This window comes from Oncorhynchus clarkii, chromosome 1, assembly GCF_045791955.1.
Source record: "Oncorhynchus clarkii lewisi isolate Uvic-CL-2024 chromosome 1, UVic_Ocla_1.0, whole genome shotgun sequence".
Lineage (NCBI taxonomy): Eukaryota > Metazoa > Chordata > Actinopteri > Salmoniformes > Salmonidae > Oncorhynchus > Oncorhynchus clarkii.
The window spans coordinates 18,790,489-18,807,977 of record NC_092147.1 but is presented as its reverse complement, the minus strand read 5'-3'; the positions used below and the strand labels follow the sequence as shown (position 1 = coordinate 18,807,977).

The window sequence follows — 17,489 nt, the reverse complement described above, 5'->3', positions numbered from 1 at the left end:
CTAGCATGTTTCCAATCCACACATGACACATTGTCAATTCATAAGTTATATATATAAAATATAAAACTGTATTTTTTTGTGAAGAATCAACAACAAGTGGGACACAATCATGAAGTGGAACGACATTTATTGGATATTTCAAACTTTTTGAACAAATCAAAAACTGAAAAATTGGGCATAAAAAATTATTCAGCCCCCTTAAGTTAATACTTTGTAGCGCCACCTTTTGCTGCGATTACAGCTGTAAGTCGCTTGGGGTATGTCTCTATCAGTTTTGCACATCGAGAGACTGACATTTTTTCCCATTCCTCCTTGCAAAACAGCTCGAGCTCAGTGAGGTTGGATGGAGAGCATTTGTGAACAGCAGTTTTCAGTTCTTTCCACAGATTCACGATTGGATTCAGGTCTGGACTTTGACTTGGCCATTCTAACACCTGGATATGTTTATTTTTGAACCATTCCATTGTAGATTTTGCTTTATGTTTTGGATCATTGTCTTGTTGGAAGACAAATCTCCGTCCCAGTCTCAGGTCTTTTGCAGACTCCATCAGGTTTTCTTCCAGAATGGTCCTGTATTTGGCTCCATCCATCTTCCCATCAATTTTAACCATCTTCCCTGTCCCTGCTGAAGAAAAGCAGGCCCAAACCATGATGCTGCCACCACCATGTTTGACAGTGGGGATGGTGTGTTCAGGGTGATAAGCTGTGTTGCTTTTACGCCAAACATAACGTTTTGCATTGTTGCCAAAAAGTTAAATTTTGGTTTCATCTGACCAGAGCACCTTCTTCCACATGTTTGGTGTGTCTCCCAGGTGGCTTGTGGCAAACTTTAAACAACACTTTTTATGGATATCTTTAAGAAATGGCTTTCTTCTTGCCACTCTTCCATAAAGGCCAGATTTGTGCAATATACGACTGATTGTTGTCCTATGGACAGAGTCTCCCACCTCAGCTGTAGATCTCTGCAGTTCATCCAGAGTGATCATGGGCTTCTTGGCTGCATCTCTGATCAGTCTTCTTCTTGTATGAGCTGAAAGTTTAGAGGGACGGTCAGGTCTTGGTAGATTTGCAGTGGTCTGATACTAATTCCATTTCAATATTATCGCTTGCACAGTGCTCCTTGGGATGTTTAAAGCTTGGGAAATCTTTTTGTATCCAAATCCGGCTTTAAACTTCTTCACAACAGTATCTCAGACCTGCCTGGTGTGTTCCTTGTTCTTCATGATGCTCTCTGCGCTTTTAACAGACCTCTGAGACTATCACAGTGCAGGTGCATTTATACGGAGACTTGATTACACACAGGTGGATTGTATTTATCATCATTAGTCATTTAGGTCAACATTGGATCATTCAGAGATCCTCACTGAACTTCTGGAGAGAGTTTGCTGCACTGAAAGTAAAGGGGCTGAATAATTTTGCACGCCCAATTTTTCAGTTTTTGATTTGTTAAAAAAGTTTGAAATATCCAATAAATGTCGTTCCACTTCATGATTGTGTCCCACTTGTTGTTGATTCTTCACAAAAAAATACAGTTTTATATCTTTATGTTTGAAGCCTGAAATGTGGCAAAAGGTCGCAAAGTTCAAGGGGGCCGAATACTTTCGCAAGGCACTGTATATTTGACCTTTCAAAATATATTGACATACCAATCCGAGTGAAATTTCAGGGAGGATGAGAAGGTAATTGTCGCAGCTATTTTGACCTAGGACTGGTCATTCATGTTTTGAAAGTCAATGCACCTCAATTCCAAACAGTAATTGTATTCACTGACAATCGTTCACAGCCAGTGGTGTCCTGAAGGGTTTTGATCCTCTGTTGAACCTACTGTTGGATGAAACAGTTCAATACATGCGCGGAAAGGGATACAAACTCCTCTGACAAATTGAATTGCATACTCATGTCCTCTCTCCTTGCCTCCTTTCTCAAAACCCATTGGAGGAGAAGGTCAGAAAGAAGGAACCTCTGTCTTTCTCATCCATTCCTAACACCTTTTTACAGCAGCAGGAGGGCTAGCCAGTAGCAGCACCTCCACCACCTCTCTCCTATTACTCTCAGGGGATGCATGTCAATAGTCTACATTGGCTTCCTCTCCTTGTATTCTCCCCTTTATCTGTTCCCGAAAAGACAAGATCGGTGAAAGCAGTAGGACTACTAGAAATGTTTCTAGCATTTGTCCAGCTATTCTTTTTATTTTAATTGAACCTTTATTTAACTAGGCAATTTAGTTAATTTATTTATTTTTAATTTAACCTTTATTTAACAAGGAAAGTCAGTTAACGAATTCTTATTTACAATGACAGCCTACCAAAAGGGACGGCTGCTGGGATAAAAAAAAAACCACATCACTTTTTAATATATTTTTAATTCACCTTTATTTAACCAGGTAGGGCAGTTGAGAACAAGTTCTATTTTAAAACTGCGACCTGGCCAAGATAAAGCAAAGCAGTTCGACACATACAACAACACAGAGTTACACATAAACAAACGTACAGTCAATAACACAATAGAAAAATAATTGTACAGTGTGTGCTAATGTAGAAGATTAGGGAGGTAAGGCAATAAATAGGCCATAAAGGTGAAATAATTACAATTTAGCATGAACACTGGAGTGATAGATGTGCATGTGCAAGTGGAGATACTGGGGTACGAAAGAGCAAGAAGATACAAATCAATATGGAGATGAGGTAGTTGGGTGTGCTATTTACAGATTGACTGTGTACAGGTACAGTGATCGGTAAGCTGCTCTGACAGCTGATGCTTAAAGTTAGAGAGGGAGATATACAGTTGAAGTCGGAAGTTTACATACACTTAGGTTGGATCATTAAAACTTGTTTTTCAACCACTCCACAAATGTCTTGTTAACAAACTATAGTTTTGGCCAGTCTGTTAAGAAACCTACTGTGTGCATGACACAAGTAATTTTTCCAACAATTGTTTACAGACAGATTATTTCACTTATAATTCACTGTATCACAATTCCAGTTGGTCAGAAGTTTACATACACTAAGTTGACTGTGCCCTTAAACAGCTTGGAAAATTCCAGAAAATTATGTCATGGCTTTATAAGCTTCTGATAGGCTAATTGACATCATTTGAGTCAATTGGAGGTGTACCTGTGCCTTTTTGCTTGACATCATGGGAAAATCAAAAGAAATCAGCCAAGCCCTCAGAAAAAAAAATTGTAGACCTCCACAATTCTGGCTCATCCTTGGGAGCAATTTCCAAACGCCTGAAGGTACCACGTTCATTCATCTGTACCAACAACAGTACGCAAATATAAACACCATGGGGGTAGAAGCTGTTAAGAAGTCTTTTGGATCTAGTAGAGAAAACAGTCTATGACTAGGGTGGCTGTAGTCTTTGACCATTTTTAGGGCTTTCCTCTGACACCGCCTGGTATAGAGGTCCTGGATGGCAGGAAACTTAGCCCCAGTGATGTACTGGGCCGTACACACTACCTACCCTCTGTAGTGCCTTATGGTTGGAGGCCAAGCAGTTGCCATACCAGGTAGTGATGCATCCAGTGCTCTCGATGGTGCAGCTGTAGAATCTTTTGAGGATCTGAGGACCAATGCCAAATCGTCTCCTGAGAGGGAATAGGCTTTGTCGTGCCCTCTTCACGACTGTCTTGGTGTGTTTTGGATCATGATACTTTGTTGTTGCTGTGGACACCAAGGAGCTCTCAACCTGCTCCACTTCAGCCCCGTCGATGAGAATGGGGGCGTGCTTGGTCCTCTTTTTCCTGTAGTCCATAATCATCTCCTTTGTCTTGATCACGCTGAGAGAGATGTTGTTGTCCTGGCACCACACCACAAGGTCTCTGACTTCCTCCCAATAGGCTGTCTCATCATTGTCGGTGATCAGGCCTACCACTGTTGTATCATCTGAAAACGTAATGATAGTGTTGGAGTCGTGCCTGACCATGCAGTCATGAGTGAACAGGGAGTACAGAAGGGGACTGAGCAAGCACCCCTGAGGGGCCCCCGGGTTGAGGATCAGCGTGGTGGATTTTGTTGTTACTTACCCTTACCACCTGGGGGCGGCCCGTCAGGAAGTCCAGGATCAGTTGCAGAAGGAGGTGTTTAGTCCTAGGGTCCTGAGTTTAGTGATGAGCTTTGAGGGCACTATGGTCTTGAACACCGAGTTGTAGTCAATGAATAGAATTCTTACTTTGGTGTTCATTTTGTCCAGGTGTGAAAGGGCAGTGTGGAGTGCAATAGAGATTGCATCATCTGTGGATCTGTTGGGGCGGTATGCAAATTGGAGTGGGTCTAGGGTTTCTGGGATAATGGTGTTGATGTGAGCTATGACCAGCCTTTCAAAATACTTCATGGCTACAGACGTGAGTGCTACGGGTCGGTAGTCATTTAGGCAGGTTACCTTAGTGTTCATGGGCACAGAGACTATCGTGGTCTGCTTGAAACATGTTGGTATTATAGACTCAGCCTGGTGAAAAATGTCAGTGAAGACACTTGCCAGTTGGTCAGCGCATGCTCAGAGTACACGTCCTGGTAATCGATCTGGCCCAGCGGCCTTACTCACATCGGCTATGGAGAGCGTGATCACACAGTTGTCAGGAACAGCTGATGCTCTCATGCATGTTTCAGCGTTACAGTCCTTGAAGCGAGCATTGAAGTAATTTAGCTTGTCTGGTAGGCTCGTGTCACTGGGCAGCTCGCGGCTGTGCTTCCCTTTGTAGTCTGTAATAGTTTTCAAGCCCTGCCACATCCGACGAGCATCGGCGCTGGTGTAGTATGATTCATTCTTAGTCCTGTATTGACGCTTTGCCTGGTTCGTCAGAGGGCATAGCGGGATTTCTTATAAGCTTCCGTGTTAGAGTCCCGCTCCTTGGAAGCGGCAGCTCTACCCTTTAGCTCAGTGCGGATGTTGCCTGTAATCCATGGCTTCTGGTTGGTGTATGTACGTACATTCACTGTGGGGACGACGTTATCGATCCACTTATTGATTAAGCCAGTGACTGATGTGCTGTACTCCTCAATGCCATCGGAAGAATCCTGGAACATATTCTAGTCTGTGCTAGCAAAACAGTCCTGTAACTTAGCATCTGCTTCATTTGACCCCTTTTTTATTGACCGAGTCACTTGTGCTTCCTGCTTTAGTTTTTTTCTTGTAAGCAGGAATTTGGAGGATAGAGTTATGGTCAGATTTGCCACCAAATGGAGGGCGAGGGAAAGCTTTGTACGTGTCTCTGTGTGTGGAGTAAAGGTGGTCTAGAGTTTTTTCCCTCTGGTTGCACATTTAACATTCTGGTAGAAATTAGGTTAAACTGATTTAAGTTTTCCTGCATTAAAGTCCCCAGCCACTAGGAGTGGCACCTCTGGATGAGCGTTTTCCTGTTTGCTTATGGCCGTATACAGTTCATTGAGTGCGGTCCTAGTGCCAGCATCGGTTTGTGGTGGTAAATAGACAGTTACGAAGAATATAGATGAAAACTCTCTAGGTAAATAGTGTGGTCCACCGCTTATCATGAGATACTCTCCCTCAGGTGAGCAAAACCTCGAGACTTCCTTAGATTTCGTGCACCAGCTGTTGTTTACAAATATACACAGACCCCCACCCCTTGTCTTACCGGAGGCAGCTGTTCTATCCTGCCGAAAAAAGCGTGAAACCCGCAAGCTGTATGTTATTCATGTCGGCGTTCAGCCATGACTCGGTGAAACATAAAATATTACAGTTTTTAATGTAGGATATATGTGCTCGTAGTTCGTCTATTTTATTATCCAATGATTGCATGTTGTCTAATAGGACCGATGGTAAAGGCAGATTACACACTCGCCATCGGATCCTTACAAGGCACCCAGACCTACGTCCCCAATATCTCTGTCTCTTTCTCCTGCGAATAATTGGGATGAGGGCCTTGTTGGGTGTCTGAAGTAAATCCTTTGCATCTGACTCGTTAAAGAAAAAATCTTTAACGAGTGAGCAAAGCTGCCATCATGGCAAAGGGTGGCTATTTGAAGAATATATTTTGATTTGTTTAACACATTTTTGGTTACTACATGATTCCATATATGTTATTTCATAGTTTTGATGTCTTCACTATTATTCTACAATGTATAAAATAGTAAAAATAAAGAAAAACCCTTGAATGAGTAGGTGTTCTAAAACTTTTGACCGGTAGTGTAGTTCTTCATGTACAAGCAGCAGCGGTGTCACAGAGTGAGTGAACACTGAGCAGCAGCTGAAACTTGGAGGGGGAAGTGCGCAGATGATCCTGCACATATGTAGAAATGTTTAGTAAAAAAAATCTGGGTTCCAGAAAATCCGGAACCGCAACCACTGTAAAAAGAACATTGTGGAGGGTTGGTAGCTTGCTGGCTATAGTGTCACATTTATAGCTAAGTTAGAGGGGCTGAACGGCTCTTTTCATCCTACAGGAAGGGAGGCTTGTTGATTGTGATCAGCAGGCTGTAATTCTTAGCTGCTGTAGGGGGCTACTCAAGCTTGCGGGCACAAACAAAGAGACGCTTGTGGGCGGCTCGGGTCTTCCTGGGGTCTTAAGCGGTGCATGGCTGCGAAATGAATATAGGGGAAACACTGTTGACTCTTGAAAGCATTTACATTTAAACCAGCTACTGGCAATTATTTATCTGTAGATAGATCAAAATGTAATGCCACTTTATTTTCATCCTAAATAGTGTACTGCGTGAGTGGCACAGTGGATGTGGTCTAAATGCACCATGTAACTAGAACTGATAAGCGAAGTTGGCTAGAGAGACTGCAGTCCTGGTAAGATAAGTAAAGATCTGCCAAGAGCAGTGAGCCCAAGGCATCGAGCCAAAAGTTAAAAGAATTCTAAGACTCTCCCCTCCATCTTGAAGTGTTTTACTATGTCAGGAGATAAGGTAATGATGTATACTGAACAAAAAATATAAACGCAACATGTAAAGTGTTGGTATTTCTGCCTGTAATAAAGCCCTTTTGTGGGGGAAAACTCATTCTGATTGGCTGGACATGGCTCCCAAGTGCGTGGGCCTATGCCCTCCCACGTCCACCCATGGCTGCAACCCCTGCCCAATCATGTGAAATCCATAGATTAGGGCCTAATGAATATATTTCAATTGATGGATTTATTATATGAACTGTAACTCAGTAAATTCTTTGAAATTGTTGCATGTTGCGTTTATATTTTTGTTCAGTATAATAGCCTACATGACCACAAATATTTAGACACTACATGACAAAAAGTAAGTGAACACCTGCTCGTCAAAAACATCTCATTTAAAAATCATGGGCATTAATATTGAGTTCTTCCCCCCCGTGGCTGCTATAACAGCCTCCACTCTTCTGGGAAGGTTTTCCACTAGATGTTGGAACATTGCTGCCCCAGACCATTATTCCTCCTCCACCAAACTTTACAGTTGGCACTATGCATTCAGGGAGGTAGTGTTCTCTTAGCATCCGCCAAACCCAAATTCGTCCATCGACTGCCAGATAGATGGTGAAGCGTGATTCAGAGTCCAATGGCGGCGAGCTTTACACCACTCCAGCCGACGCTTGGCATTGCGCATGGTGGTCTTAGACTTGTGTGCGGATGCTCGGCCATGGAAACCAATTTCATGAAGCTCCCGAAAAACAGTTATTGTGCTGATGTTGCTTCCAGAGGCAGTTTGAAACTCGGTAGTGAGTGTTGCAACCGAAAACAGATGATTTTTACACATTATGTGCTTCTGCACTTGGCGGTCTGTGAGCTTGTGTGGCCTACCACTTTGCGGCTGAGCCGTTGTTGCTCCTAGACGTTTCCACTTTAAAATAACAGCACTTACAGTTGAACGGGGAAGCTCTAGCAGGGCAGACATTGTATGAATTGACTTGTTGGAAAGGTGGCATCCTATGACGTTGCCACGTTGAAAGTCACTGAGCTCTTCAGTAAGGCCATTCTACTGCCAATGTTTGTCTATGGAGATTGCATGGCTGTGTGCTCGATTTTATACACCTTTCATCAATGGGTGTGGCTTTAATAGCCGAATCAAATCATTTGAAGGGGTGTCCACATACTTTTGTATATATAGTGTATATCCAATCAAAACTTTTTTTGATTTGACATTCAACTCCTATGAAATTCACCCTTTTTAGCTCAAAATAAATGTCACAACATTTCAAGTAATTCCATGATGAATACTAGGGAGCACCCTTTGTTTTGATTTACCTGTAGATTTTTACACACCTTATAATACTGTTAGGTCACATCATTTGTACAATGAAGCCTATGTAAACCGGGATGTAGCCAAAACCTTTTTTAAGGCTCTAGGTGGGATCAGGGTTGGTGGGAGGGGGGACTCAGAGGATTTGTGAAGGGAAGTACATGAACACAAGGTGATTCTAGCGCCTTCACGCCCACTGGCAGGTTGAACAAATACTGGACCTGTTTCCGATGTATTTAGTCTCCATGGATCTTTTGTCTGTCCCGACTCATCCTCTGAAAAGGATACTGTGATCGTCAGTGTCGGACATTGGAGACGGGACAGGTGAGTTGGCATACTTTAAATCGTTTTACTTTTTACTGTAAGCAGTTACTAATGAGTGCTAGCACCTGTCGTGTCGAATTGCTCGACATAACTTTATGCGTAAAAGTGGCGCTTAGGGTTTCTAAAATTACATTCAACTAGTTTAGGCTGCTCATCTCACAATGCCATTGGTGGCGTGTAGACTCAGCATTTGTTTTTCTTACATGGACTTCAAACAACAGACTACTTCCCTATTTATCATGCTTTTTATTTGGCCTATCCATTCCTTAGGGCGATCCATTACTCCGATGCGCTTTTGACGGATGAGCGTAAGTTTCGAAATCGGCCAAATTGAAGCCATCAAATAAGAAACTTAGATGAAAATCATAAACACCTAAGTATAGCCTACTAAATATGTATAGTTTTATTTCACCTCCACTTTTATTAATAATACCAATGTCTAGTGATATTGTGCTTGTTTACTTATAGTAAATTGCTAGCTTTCTTTGCATTAGTAGCTAGGTTTTCATCCAATTGCTGACAGATTTTCATGCGATTATTCTAAAATCCGCATAAAGAAAATATCCTATGTGAATTTCTCACCATTGGTGTTTCCACCAAATGGACTTGTTGAGGATAAAAATCAGTGCGTGGTGATTTAGCACACAACATTTACTTTTTTGTTAACATTTTCATGTACCCAATAAAAACCTAAAGTTCAATGTGTTTCTATCGCATTTTCAACTTTACCGATAGTTTTGTCACAAAAACGGTTGAGTTTAATAGCAAATGTGCTTACTCTGGTTTTGGGGTGTGCAGGCCTGCAGATACAATGCATGTAGTAGGCTAGACATGATGAGATTATGGATAACAGCGAGACTATTTGTATTTGTCAAATGGCAGTCAAGCATTGACCATGTCACCAGAATAAGACCCTCGATATTTATTGGAAAGGAGCATCAAAATCACCTTGCAGTTTTCACCACCCTGGGAAGTTCATCATAATTGAATACATCTGTAGCCTAATAAAATGCATAGTTTCCAGTCATAGTGGGAGGGCCACACATCATGTCATCGCGTGAAGTTTACTTAGATTTGATGGTTATTATATCAATATGTGCGCATAAAGACTTTTCCACCGTCATTTATCGCATTATTAATTTTACCAACACAAAATATCCCACCATGTCGAACTAACAAATGATCTGTTGGCATTTACAAAATTATACCCAAACTTCCTGTTTCCATCACAGCTGTTTTGATTGTTTAAAATAAGGTATAACTTTACTCGCATAAAAACTGTGGATGTAAACGTGGTTAGTAGCTAGGTTTCCATCCAATTTGCAACAGATTTTCATGAGACTATTCTAACATCCGCAAGAAAACAATATGCGCATTTTCCCACGAGAAATGTGCTTCCATCAAATGGGTTCAAATGTTGCAGATAAATCTGTGCGTGAGGATGTAGTGCACATAAAAATACCTTTGCGGTTAAATTCCCATGTACCGAATTAAAAAAATACAAAAGTTACATGGGTTTCCATCGCATTTTCAACTCAACTGAACGTTTTCGCACACAAAAGTGCTATCTGTGCGCTGTTGGCTAGAGTGCACGCATAGCCTACATGATGAGATTATGGGGGCTATTATGAACAAAAGAGCGAGATTATTTTTATTTGTCAAATGGGCTGTGTCCGAAAATCATGTCACCAGAATAAGACCCTCGATATTTATTGGAACGGCGCATCAAGCTCATCACCTTGCACCTACACCACCCTGTGGAGTTCATAATGTATTTAATTTGTAGCCTAAAAAACTGCATGCTTTCCCGAGTCGTAGTGGGAGCTCCACACAACATCTCATCGCACAGCCTGGTCAACCAGCCAGCCAGCGTTTAACTACAAGTTCTCTTCAATATTATGGTTATTATATCAATTTTTGTGCATAAAATGGTTCCGCCGAAATTTCTAGTATAATTCATTTTACAGACACAAAAAGATCCCACCCACCTTGTCTAGCGTTTTTGGTTTTGTGGACATTTGTAACGTTTACCGTCAGGCCTGTCATTACATTTGTTTTATCTTACTGTGCACTTTACTCGCATACAAAGGATGGATGGAAACCTGGTTTAAAAATTTCAATGGCCTAGTTAAATTGAATATTTAGTTCCATTGCTCCAGGGTGGTGTATTTCAACTAATGGAATAACATTGGATCGGAGACCAGCCCTTTCTCCCCATGAGAGCCATAATTAACAGAGTTATGCAATGTAAATATCATCTGGTCAAAAATAGATATCTCATGTAACTAAATATCACCACAAGTTGTAGTATCATTGCGGGATAAAGAATTTCGACCAGTAGCCCTACAGTATATTCCATTACCCTAAATCTTTGCTAGCTAAAGCTCTGCCTTATCTCAGCTCACTGGTCACCATAGCAACACCCACCCGTAGCACGCGCTCCATTAGGTATATTTCACTGGTCATCCCCAAAGCCAACACCTCCTTTGGCCGCCTTTCCTTTCAGTTCTCTGCTGCCAATGACTGGAACGAATTGCAAAAATCGCTGAAGTTGGAGACATATCTCCCTCACTAACTTTAAGCATCAGCTATCTGAGCAGCTTACCGATTGTTGCAGCTGTACACAGCCCATCTGTAAATAGCACACCCAACTACCTACCTCATCGCCATATTGTTTTTATTTACTTTTTTGCTCTTTTGCACACCAGTATTTCTACTTGCACATCATCATCTATAACTTCAGAGTTAATTTGCTAAATTGTAATTACTTTGCCACTATGGCCTATTTATTGCCTTACCTCCTTACTCCATTTGCACACACTGTATATATATTTTTCTATTGTGTTATTGACTGTACTTTTGTTTATCCCAAGTGTAACTCTGTGTTGTTTATTTGTCACACTGCTTTGCTTTATCTTGGCCAGGTTGCAGTTGTAATTGAGAACTTGTTCTCAACTGGCCTACCTGGTTAAATAAAGGTGAAAAGAAAATTGCCCTTAAATTTCATACCCATCTTGCCATTATTCTTTATAACTTTCTGTTAAACGGGGTTTGATATGCTTTACGTAGAGTAGGCTACTATTACAGGGTTACATTTAAGGTGTACAAGCGACTATTACAAGGTGTGCCAAAAAAAGGAAAGCTTACAATGCATTTCCCAATCTTTGACTGACTGAGTATTCCATTCTATGTGCAGATACTGGAATGCTCTGTATGAGGTAAGGTTGCTTTGAAGCCAACATGGAGTTAAAGAAGGATCATGAGTGGCCCCCAGGGGAGCCCGCTCCTACTCCCCCCAACTCTGTCTGCTGTAGGAACATCACCCTGGCTTTTATCCTAGTCTTATTCATCAGCGTCTTTGTGGGCTTGTTGGTTGGTGAGTCATGTAACTTACATAATGCTTATTACAGATAATGTATCGGCTATTTGAGTAGTAATAATCAATTGCATACAGATGTTTGATCCTCTCTGACATCAACAGCATACTTGGTGGAAGAGGAGCATTACTTCATGGAGACGGTAGAGTTGAAGGGTCTCAAGTATGGTCCTGACCTGCAAGATGAAAGCTCTGCATTCTCTATAGTGCTCACTTCTACTCTAAAGACTAAGGTAAGAGCTGACTGCACTGAGATCCTGGGGCCTGATTTCATGTCACACGTTCACATTTCAATGATTTTATGAATAAATAGTTCCAATCTTTCAATCCACTTGCAGATCAAGAATATTTTCATTGCCTCATCAATAGCACATCACTATATCGACTGTAATATTGTTACCTATGGGTAAGTTCAAAGATAATGAATGTTACACTGAATAATAACATATGCCATTTAGCAGATGCTTTTATCGAAAGAAACTTACGTGCATGCATACATTTTACGTATGGGCAGTCCCGGGAATCAAGCCTACTATCCTGGCATTGTAAGCGCTATGCTCTACCAACTGAGCTACAGAGGACCGCACATACTTATATGAAATGATAGTAAACAAGTGTTTTATAACCTTTTATGTTTGTTTACTTTGATGTTTCCATTTATTCCAGTAACATCAATGGCAATGTGATGGCCACATATCGACTGGTCTTCAGCGTGGCCAAGGTCCAGCAGTACTCTGATAACTTTATTCAGGACCTTTTGAGGGTAGGACTGAACGCCCTGTTTCATGGGAAGTCCATAAAAGTGCCTGAGTTTGGAGAGATCAACACTATTGTTTTACTGGGTACTATGTCATCTTTTTTTGTCCGATAGTTATGATGTATGATAGAAAATCCCACTCACACTCAAACACCCTGACTAACATATATCCTGATTGTAGTTACAATGTTTTGACCAAAACAGATCAAGAGTTGTTGAAAAAGAGGGGGTATAGATAATGCATAGTTCACAACTATCATTTAAGTGTATAGTTACATATTATGTCATGCTTTCTTCCTCATCCAGTCTTTTATTTTCGTGTTCACTCCCCAGGGGCCAGTGGGAAGTCATTCTATAACATTGGAGACGATATGGGTGAGTTTCTATTCTACTCTGATATTGATTGCTCTAGAAAAGTCAGGGCACCGCAGGTCAGGTTTTTCCGTCTGACCATATGATACTGTCTCTCCTCAGCCAGCTGTCCTGACAACACTTTTACCTGTGACAATGGGGAGTGTGTCACCAAGGTCAATGCCGAGTGTGATTTCATCCCGGACTGTGCCGACGGCTCTGATGAAGCATACTGCTGTAAGTGCTCTAACCTATGACTGATAGACAGAGACAGATAGTCAGGACAGACAGAAACACTAAAACATACAATTTTCACAATATAGTAACTGACTGCTGTTGTCCCCAGCCTGTGGGACACGCCCGGCCATGGGCAGTAGAATAGTGGGTGGAGTGGATGCCCGTCCTGGGGAGCTGCCCTGGCAGGTCAGTCTGAGGCTGCATGGCAGACACAACTGTGGAGCCTCCATCATCAACAGCCATTGGCTTGTCACTGCTGCTCACTGCTTCGAGAAGTAGGTTACTACACCATGCACCGGTTTTCACTAGATAGCACAGCCACAAAGTCAAAATTGGATTTAGCGTAAAAATGTGGTCTTAATTTAAGGTTAGGGTAAGGCATAAAGTTAGCAGTGTGGTTAGGGTTAAGGCTATGTTCAAAATCTCATTTTAAGAAGAGACATTGTAGAAATACGTGGGGTTTCTTTGTGGCTGTGGTAACTAGTGACAACCCCTTGCATCTGTCAATAGACTTGCCACACATAGGCTATCAACGTTGAGAAGTGAGGAGTGATTGGGTCAGTTTGAAGTTGAGTGAATTGACCTCTCTTTTCCAACTCCCTACAGGGACAATGACCCAAAAGAATGGACAGCCCTGGTAGGAGCCAGCCTGGTGAGTGGAGAAGAGTCAGAAGCCATCTCTGTGAACATCAAGTCTGTGTTTGTGTCCCCAGACTACAACCCTATGACCACTGACAACGATGTGACCATGCTGGAGCTAGAGACCCCCCTCACCTTCAGCCCCTACATTCAGCCTGTCTGTCTGCCCTCCTCCTCCCATGTCTTCAGCCCAGGCCGGAACTGTGTGGTGTCAGGCTGGGGGGCTCTCAACCAGCATTCCTGTGAGTTAACTTTGAATTTGTTTTTACAACCACAGCATAACTAAAGTCACACCTTTGCAAGTTACCCTTTGTATTGTGGTGCTCACTGACCCTGCTCTCCGTTGTGCTGTGTAGTTGATACGCCACCATCTCTACAGAAGGCAGTGGTTAATATCATTGATTCAAATGTCTGCAACAAGTCGTCCGTTTACAGAGGCTCTGTGACCGACAACATGATGTGTGCTGGCTTCCTACAAGGGAAGGTCGACTCCTGTCAGGTGAGAAACAGAGAGCGATGAGCCTGAAAAGCTATCCGCTTGGAGACTTTGACATTTTTGGTTCCCCTACAGGGTGGCTCTATTTAAGTAAAAAGGCCAATATATATACACCACGGCTAAGGGCTGTTGTTATGCACGACGCAACGTGGAGTGCCTGGACACAGCCCTTAGCCGTGGTACATTGGCCATATACCACAAACCCCCAAGATGCCTTATTGCTATTATAAACTAGTTACCAACGTAATTAGAACAGTAAAAACATTTTTTTTTACATAACCGTGGTATACTCACGGCTTTCAGCCAATTAGAATTCAGGGCTCGACCCACCCAGTTTATAATACTATAATACATACAAAATACATGTCCTTTTTTTCTATTATTGTTGTGTGGAATGTGTACTTAGAGTTCAAATAACACATTGACCCTTAGGGCTGTCCTACAAATAGTGGGCTGGGATTATGGCATGTTGACATGCTTATTAAATTCCCTGATTTTATATTAAATCACTATCAGGGTGACTCTGGAGGGCCATTGGTGTGTGAGGAGGCCCCAGGGCGGTTCTTCCTCGCTGGGGTGGTGAGCTGGGGCGTGGGCTGTGCTCAGATCAACAGGCCAGGGGTCTATTCCCGCGTCACCAGGCTACGCAACTGGATCCTCAGCCATACCAACCCTGGCATGGTCCACTACCCTGCCCACACCCCGCCAATGGTGCCAGTTACGACACCAACAGTCAGTCCTATTTCCAAGACAATGGTAGCAGCCCCACTCCTGCATGGTAATTTTGGAAGCAAGGTTATAGAGACATTTTAGGTAGTTGATGTTTGATTATTCGGAAACATTTTCAGACCCCTTGACTTTTAAAACATTTTGTAAAGTTACGAACTTATTCTAAAATGAATTAAATTGTTCTGTTCCCCCTCATCAATTTTCACACAATACCCCATAATGACAAAGCAAAAAAAGTTTTTTTGACAATTTCTGCTAAAAAACAACAACAACAATTGAAATATCAAATTTACATAAGTATTCAGACCCTTTAAACAGTATTTTGTTCAGGCAGCTTTGGCAGCGATTACATCCTTGAGTCTTCTTGGGTATGACGCTATAAGCTTGGCACACCTGTATTTGGGGAGTTTCTCCCATTCTTCTCTGCAGATCCTCTCAAGCATTGTCAGGTTGGATGGGGAGCGTCGCTGCACAGCTATTATCAGGTCTGCCCAGAGATGTTCGAACGGGTTCAAGTCCGAGCTCTGGCTGGGCCACTCAAGGACATTCAGAGACTTGTCCCGAAGCCAATCCTGCGTTGTCCTTGCTGTGTGCTTAGGGAGGTTATCCTGTTGGTAGGTGAACCTTCGTCCCAGTCAGAGGTCCTGAGCGCTCTGGAGCAAGTTTTCATCAAGCATCTCTCAGTACTTTGCTCCGTTCATCATTCCCTTGATCCTGACTAGTCTCCCAGTTCCTTCTGCTGAAAAACATCCCCACAGCATGATGCTGCCATCACCATGCTTCACCGTAGGGATGGTGCCAGATTTCCTCCAGATGTGACGCTTGGCATTCAGGACAAGAGTTCAATCTTTGTTTCATCAGACCAGAAAATCTTGTTTCTCATGATCTGAGAGTCCTTTGGGTGCCTTTTGGCAAACTCCAAGCGGGCTGTCATGTGCCTTTTACTGAAAAGTGGTTTCCGTCTGGACATTCTACCATGAAGGCCTGATTGGTGGAGTGCTGCAGAGATGGTTGTCCTTCTGGAAGATTCTCCCATGTCTACAGAGGAACCCTGGAGCACTGTCAGATGACCATCACCTTCCTGACCAAGACCCTTCTCTCCCGATTGCTCAGTTTGGCCAGGTGGCCAGCTCTAGGAAGAGTCTTGGTGGTTCCAAACTTCTTCCATTTAAGAATGATGGAGGCCACTGTGTTCTTGTGGACCATCAATACTGCAGAAATGTTTTGGTACCCTTCCCCAGATCTGTGCCTAGACACAATACTGTCTTGGAATTCCTTCGACCTCATGGCTTGGTTTTTGCTCTGACGTGCAACTGACGTGTCAACTGTGGGACCTTATATAGACAGATGTGTGCCTTTCCAAATCATGTCCAATCATTTGAATTTACCACAGGTGGACTCCAATTAAGTTGTAGAAACATCTCAAGGATGATCAATGGAAACAGGATGCACCTGAGCTCAATTTTGAGTCTCATAGCAAAGGTTTCTGAATACTTATGTAAATAAGGTATGTTTTTTTATTTTAATAAATGTGGAAAAATATCTAAAACTCAGTTTTCGCTTTGTCATAATGGGATATTGTGTGTAGATTGATGAGATTTTTAGAATAAGGCTGTAACGTAACAAAATGTGGAAAAAGCGAAGGGGTCTGAGTACTTTCCGAATGCACTGTAACTAATCATTGTGTTTTTTTGGCAGGTGTGAACTGTAGTGAGAACTTCAAGTGCAGGGCTGGGGAGTGTGTCAACAAAATGAACCCTGAGTGTGATGGTGTCATTGACTGCTCTAACGAGGCTGATGAGAAGAACTGTGGTGAGTTCATCGCTGGCCTGTCTCACAAACTGTACAACTGTCTCAGTTGTCAACATACAATACCTTCAGAAACTATTCACACCCTTTGACTTTTTCCACGTTTTGTTGTGTTACAGCCTGAATTTAAAATTGATTCAATTTAATCTTTGGGGCACTGACCTACACACAATACCCGATAATGTCAAAGTGGAATTATGTTTTAAGAAATGTTTACAAATGAATTAAATATTAGTTTAGGAGTAAAAATGTGCAATAATAGTGTTTAACATGATTTTGAATGACCCCACACATACAATTATCTGTCGAGCAGTGAATTTCAAACACAGATTTGAAAGGTTTTCTAAAGCCTCGCAAAGGGCACCTATTGGATTTCACCGTGAGGCCAATGGTGACTTTAAAACCGTTACAAAGTTCAATGGCTGTCATAAGAGAAAACTGAGGATGGATCAACAACATTGTAGTTACTCAACAATACTAACCTAAATGACAGAGTGAAAAGTAGTAAGCCTGTATAGAAAAACAATATTCCAAACATGCATCACCTCTTTTCTGAGTATATAACCAGCTTCTCAGGCGCTATCTCAGTGTGCTTCATTCTATATT

General features: G+C 42.1%; 1 protein-coding gene across 5 annotated transcripts in view; it reads left to right on the top strand.

Moving 5' to 3' along the window:
• LOC139378964 (transmembrane serine protease 9) overlaps positions 1 to 17,489 on the top strand; it is a 59,345-nt gene that overhangs the window by 27,723 nt on the left and 14,133 nt on the right. For 3 of the 5 annotated variants that reach the window (XM_071121742.1, XM_071121991.1, XM_071121915.1), the window contains 11 exons: positions 11,686 to 11,865; positions 11,971 to 12,098; positions 12,204 to 12,271; positions 12,532 to 12,707; positions 12,956 to 12,997; positions 13,097 to 13,210; positions 13,320 to 13,485; positions 13,817 to 14,091; positions 14,206 to 14,348; positions 14,862 to 15,123; positions 16,773 to 16,886. In XM_071121742.1, the coding sequence (XP_070977843.1) occupies positions 11,730 to 11,865; positions 11,971 to 12,098; positions 12,204 to 12,271; positions 12,532 to 12,707; positions 12,956 to 12,997; positions 13,097 to 13,210; positions 13,320 to 13,485; positions 13,817 to 14,091; positions 14,206 to 14,348; positions 14,862 to 15,123; positions 16,773 to 16,886 (1,624 nt within the window). In that variant the 5' untranslated portion in view covers positions 11,686 to 11,729. Of the gene's footprint in view, positions 1 to 8,304; positions 8,490 to 11,413; positions 11,468 to 11,685; positions 11,866 to 11,970; positions 12,099 to 12,203; positions 12,272 to 12,531; positions 12,708 to 12,955; positions 12,998 to 13,096; positions 13,211 to 13,319; positions 13,486 to 13,816; positions 14,092 to 14,205; positions 14,349 to 14,861; positions 15,124 to 16,772; positions 16,887 to 17,489 lie in introns of those variants that run through there. The other 2 variants (XM_071121822.1, XM_071121654.1) reach the window with 2 other exon arrangements.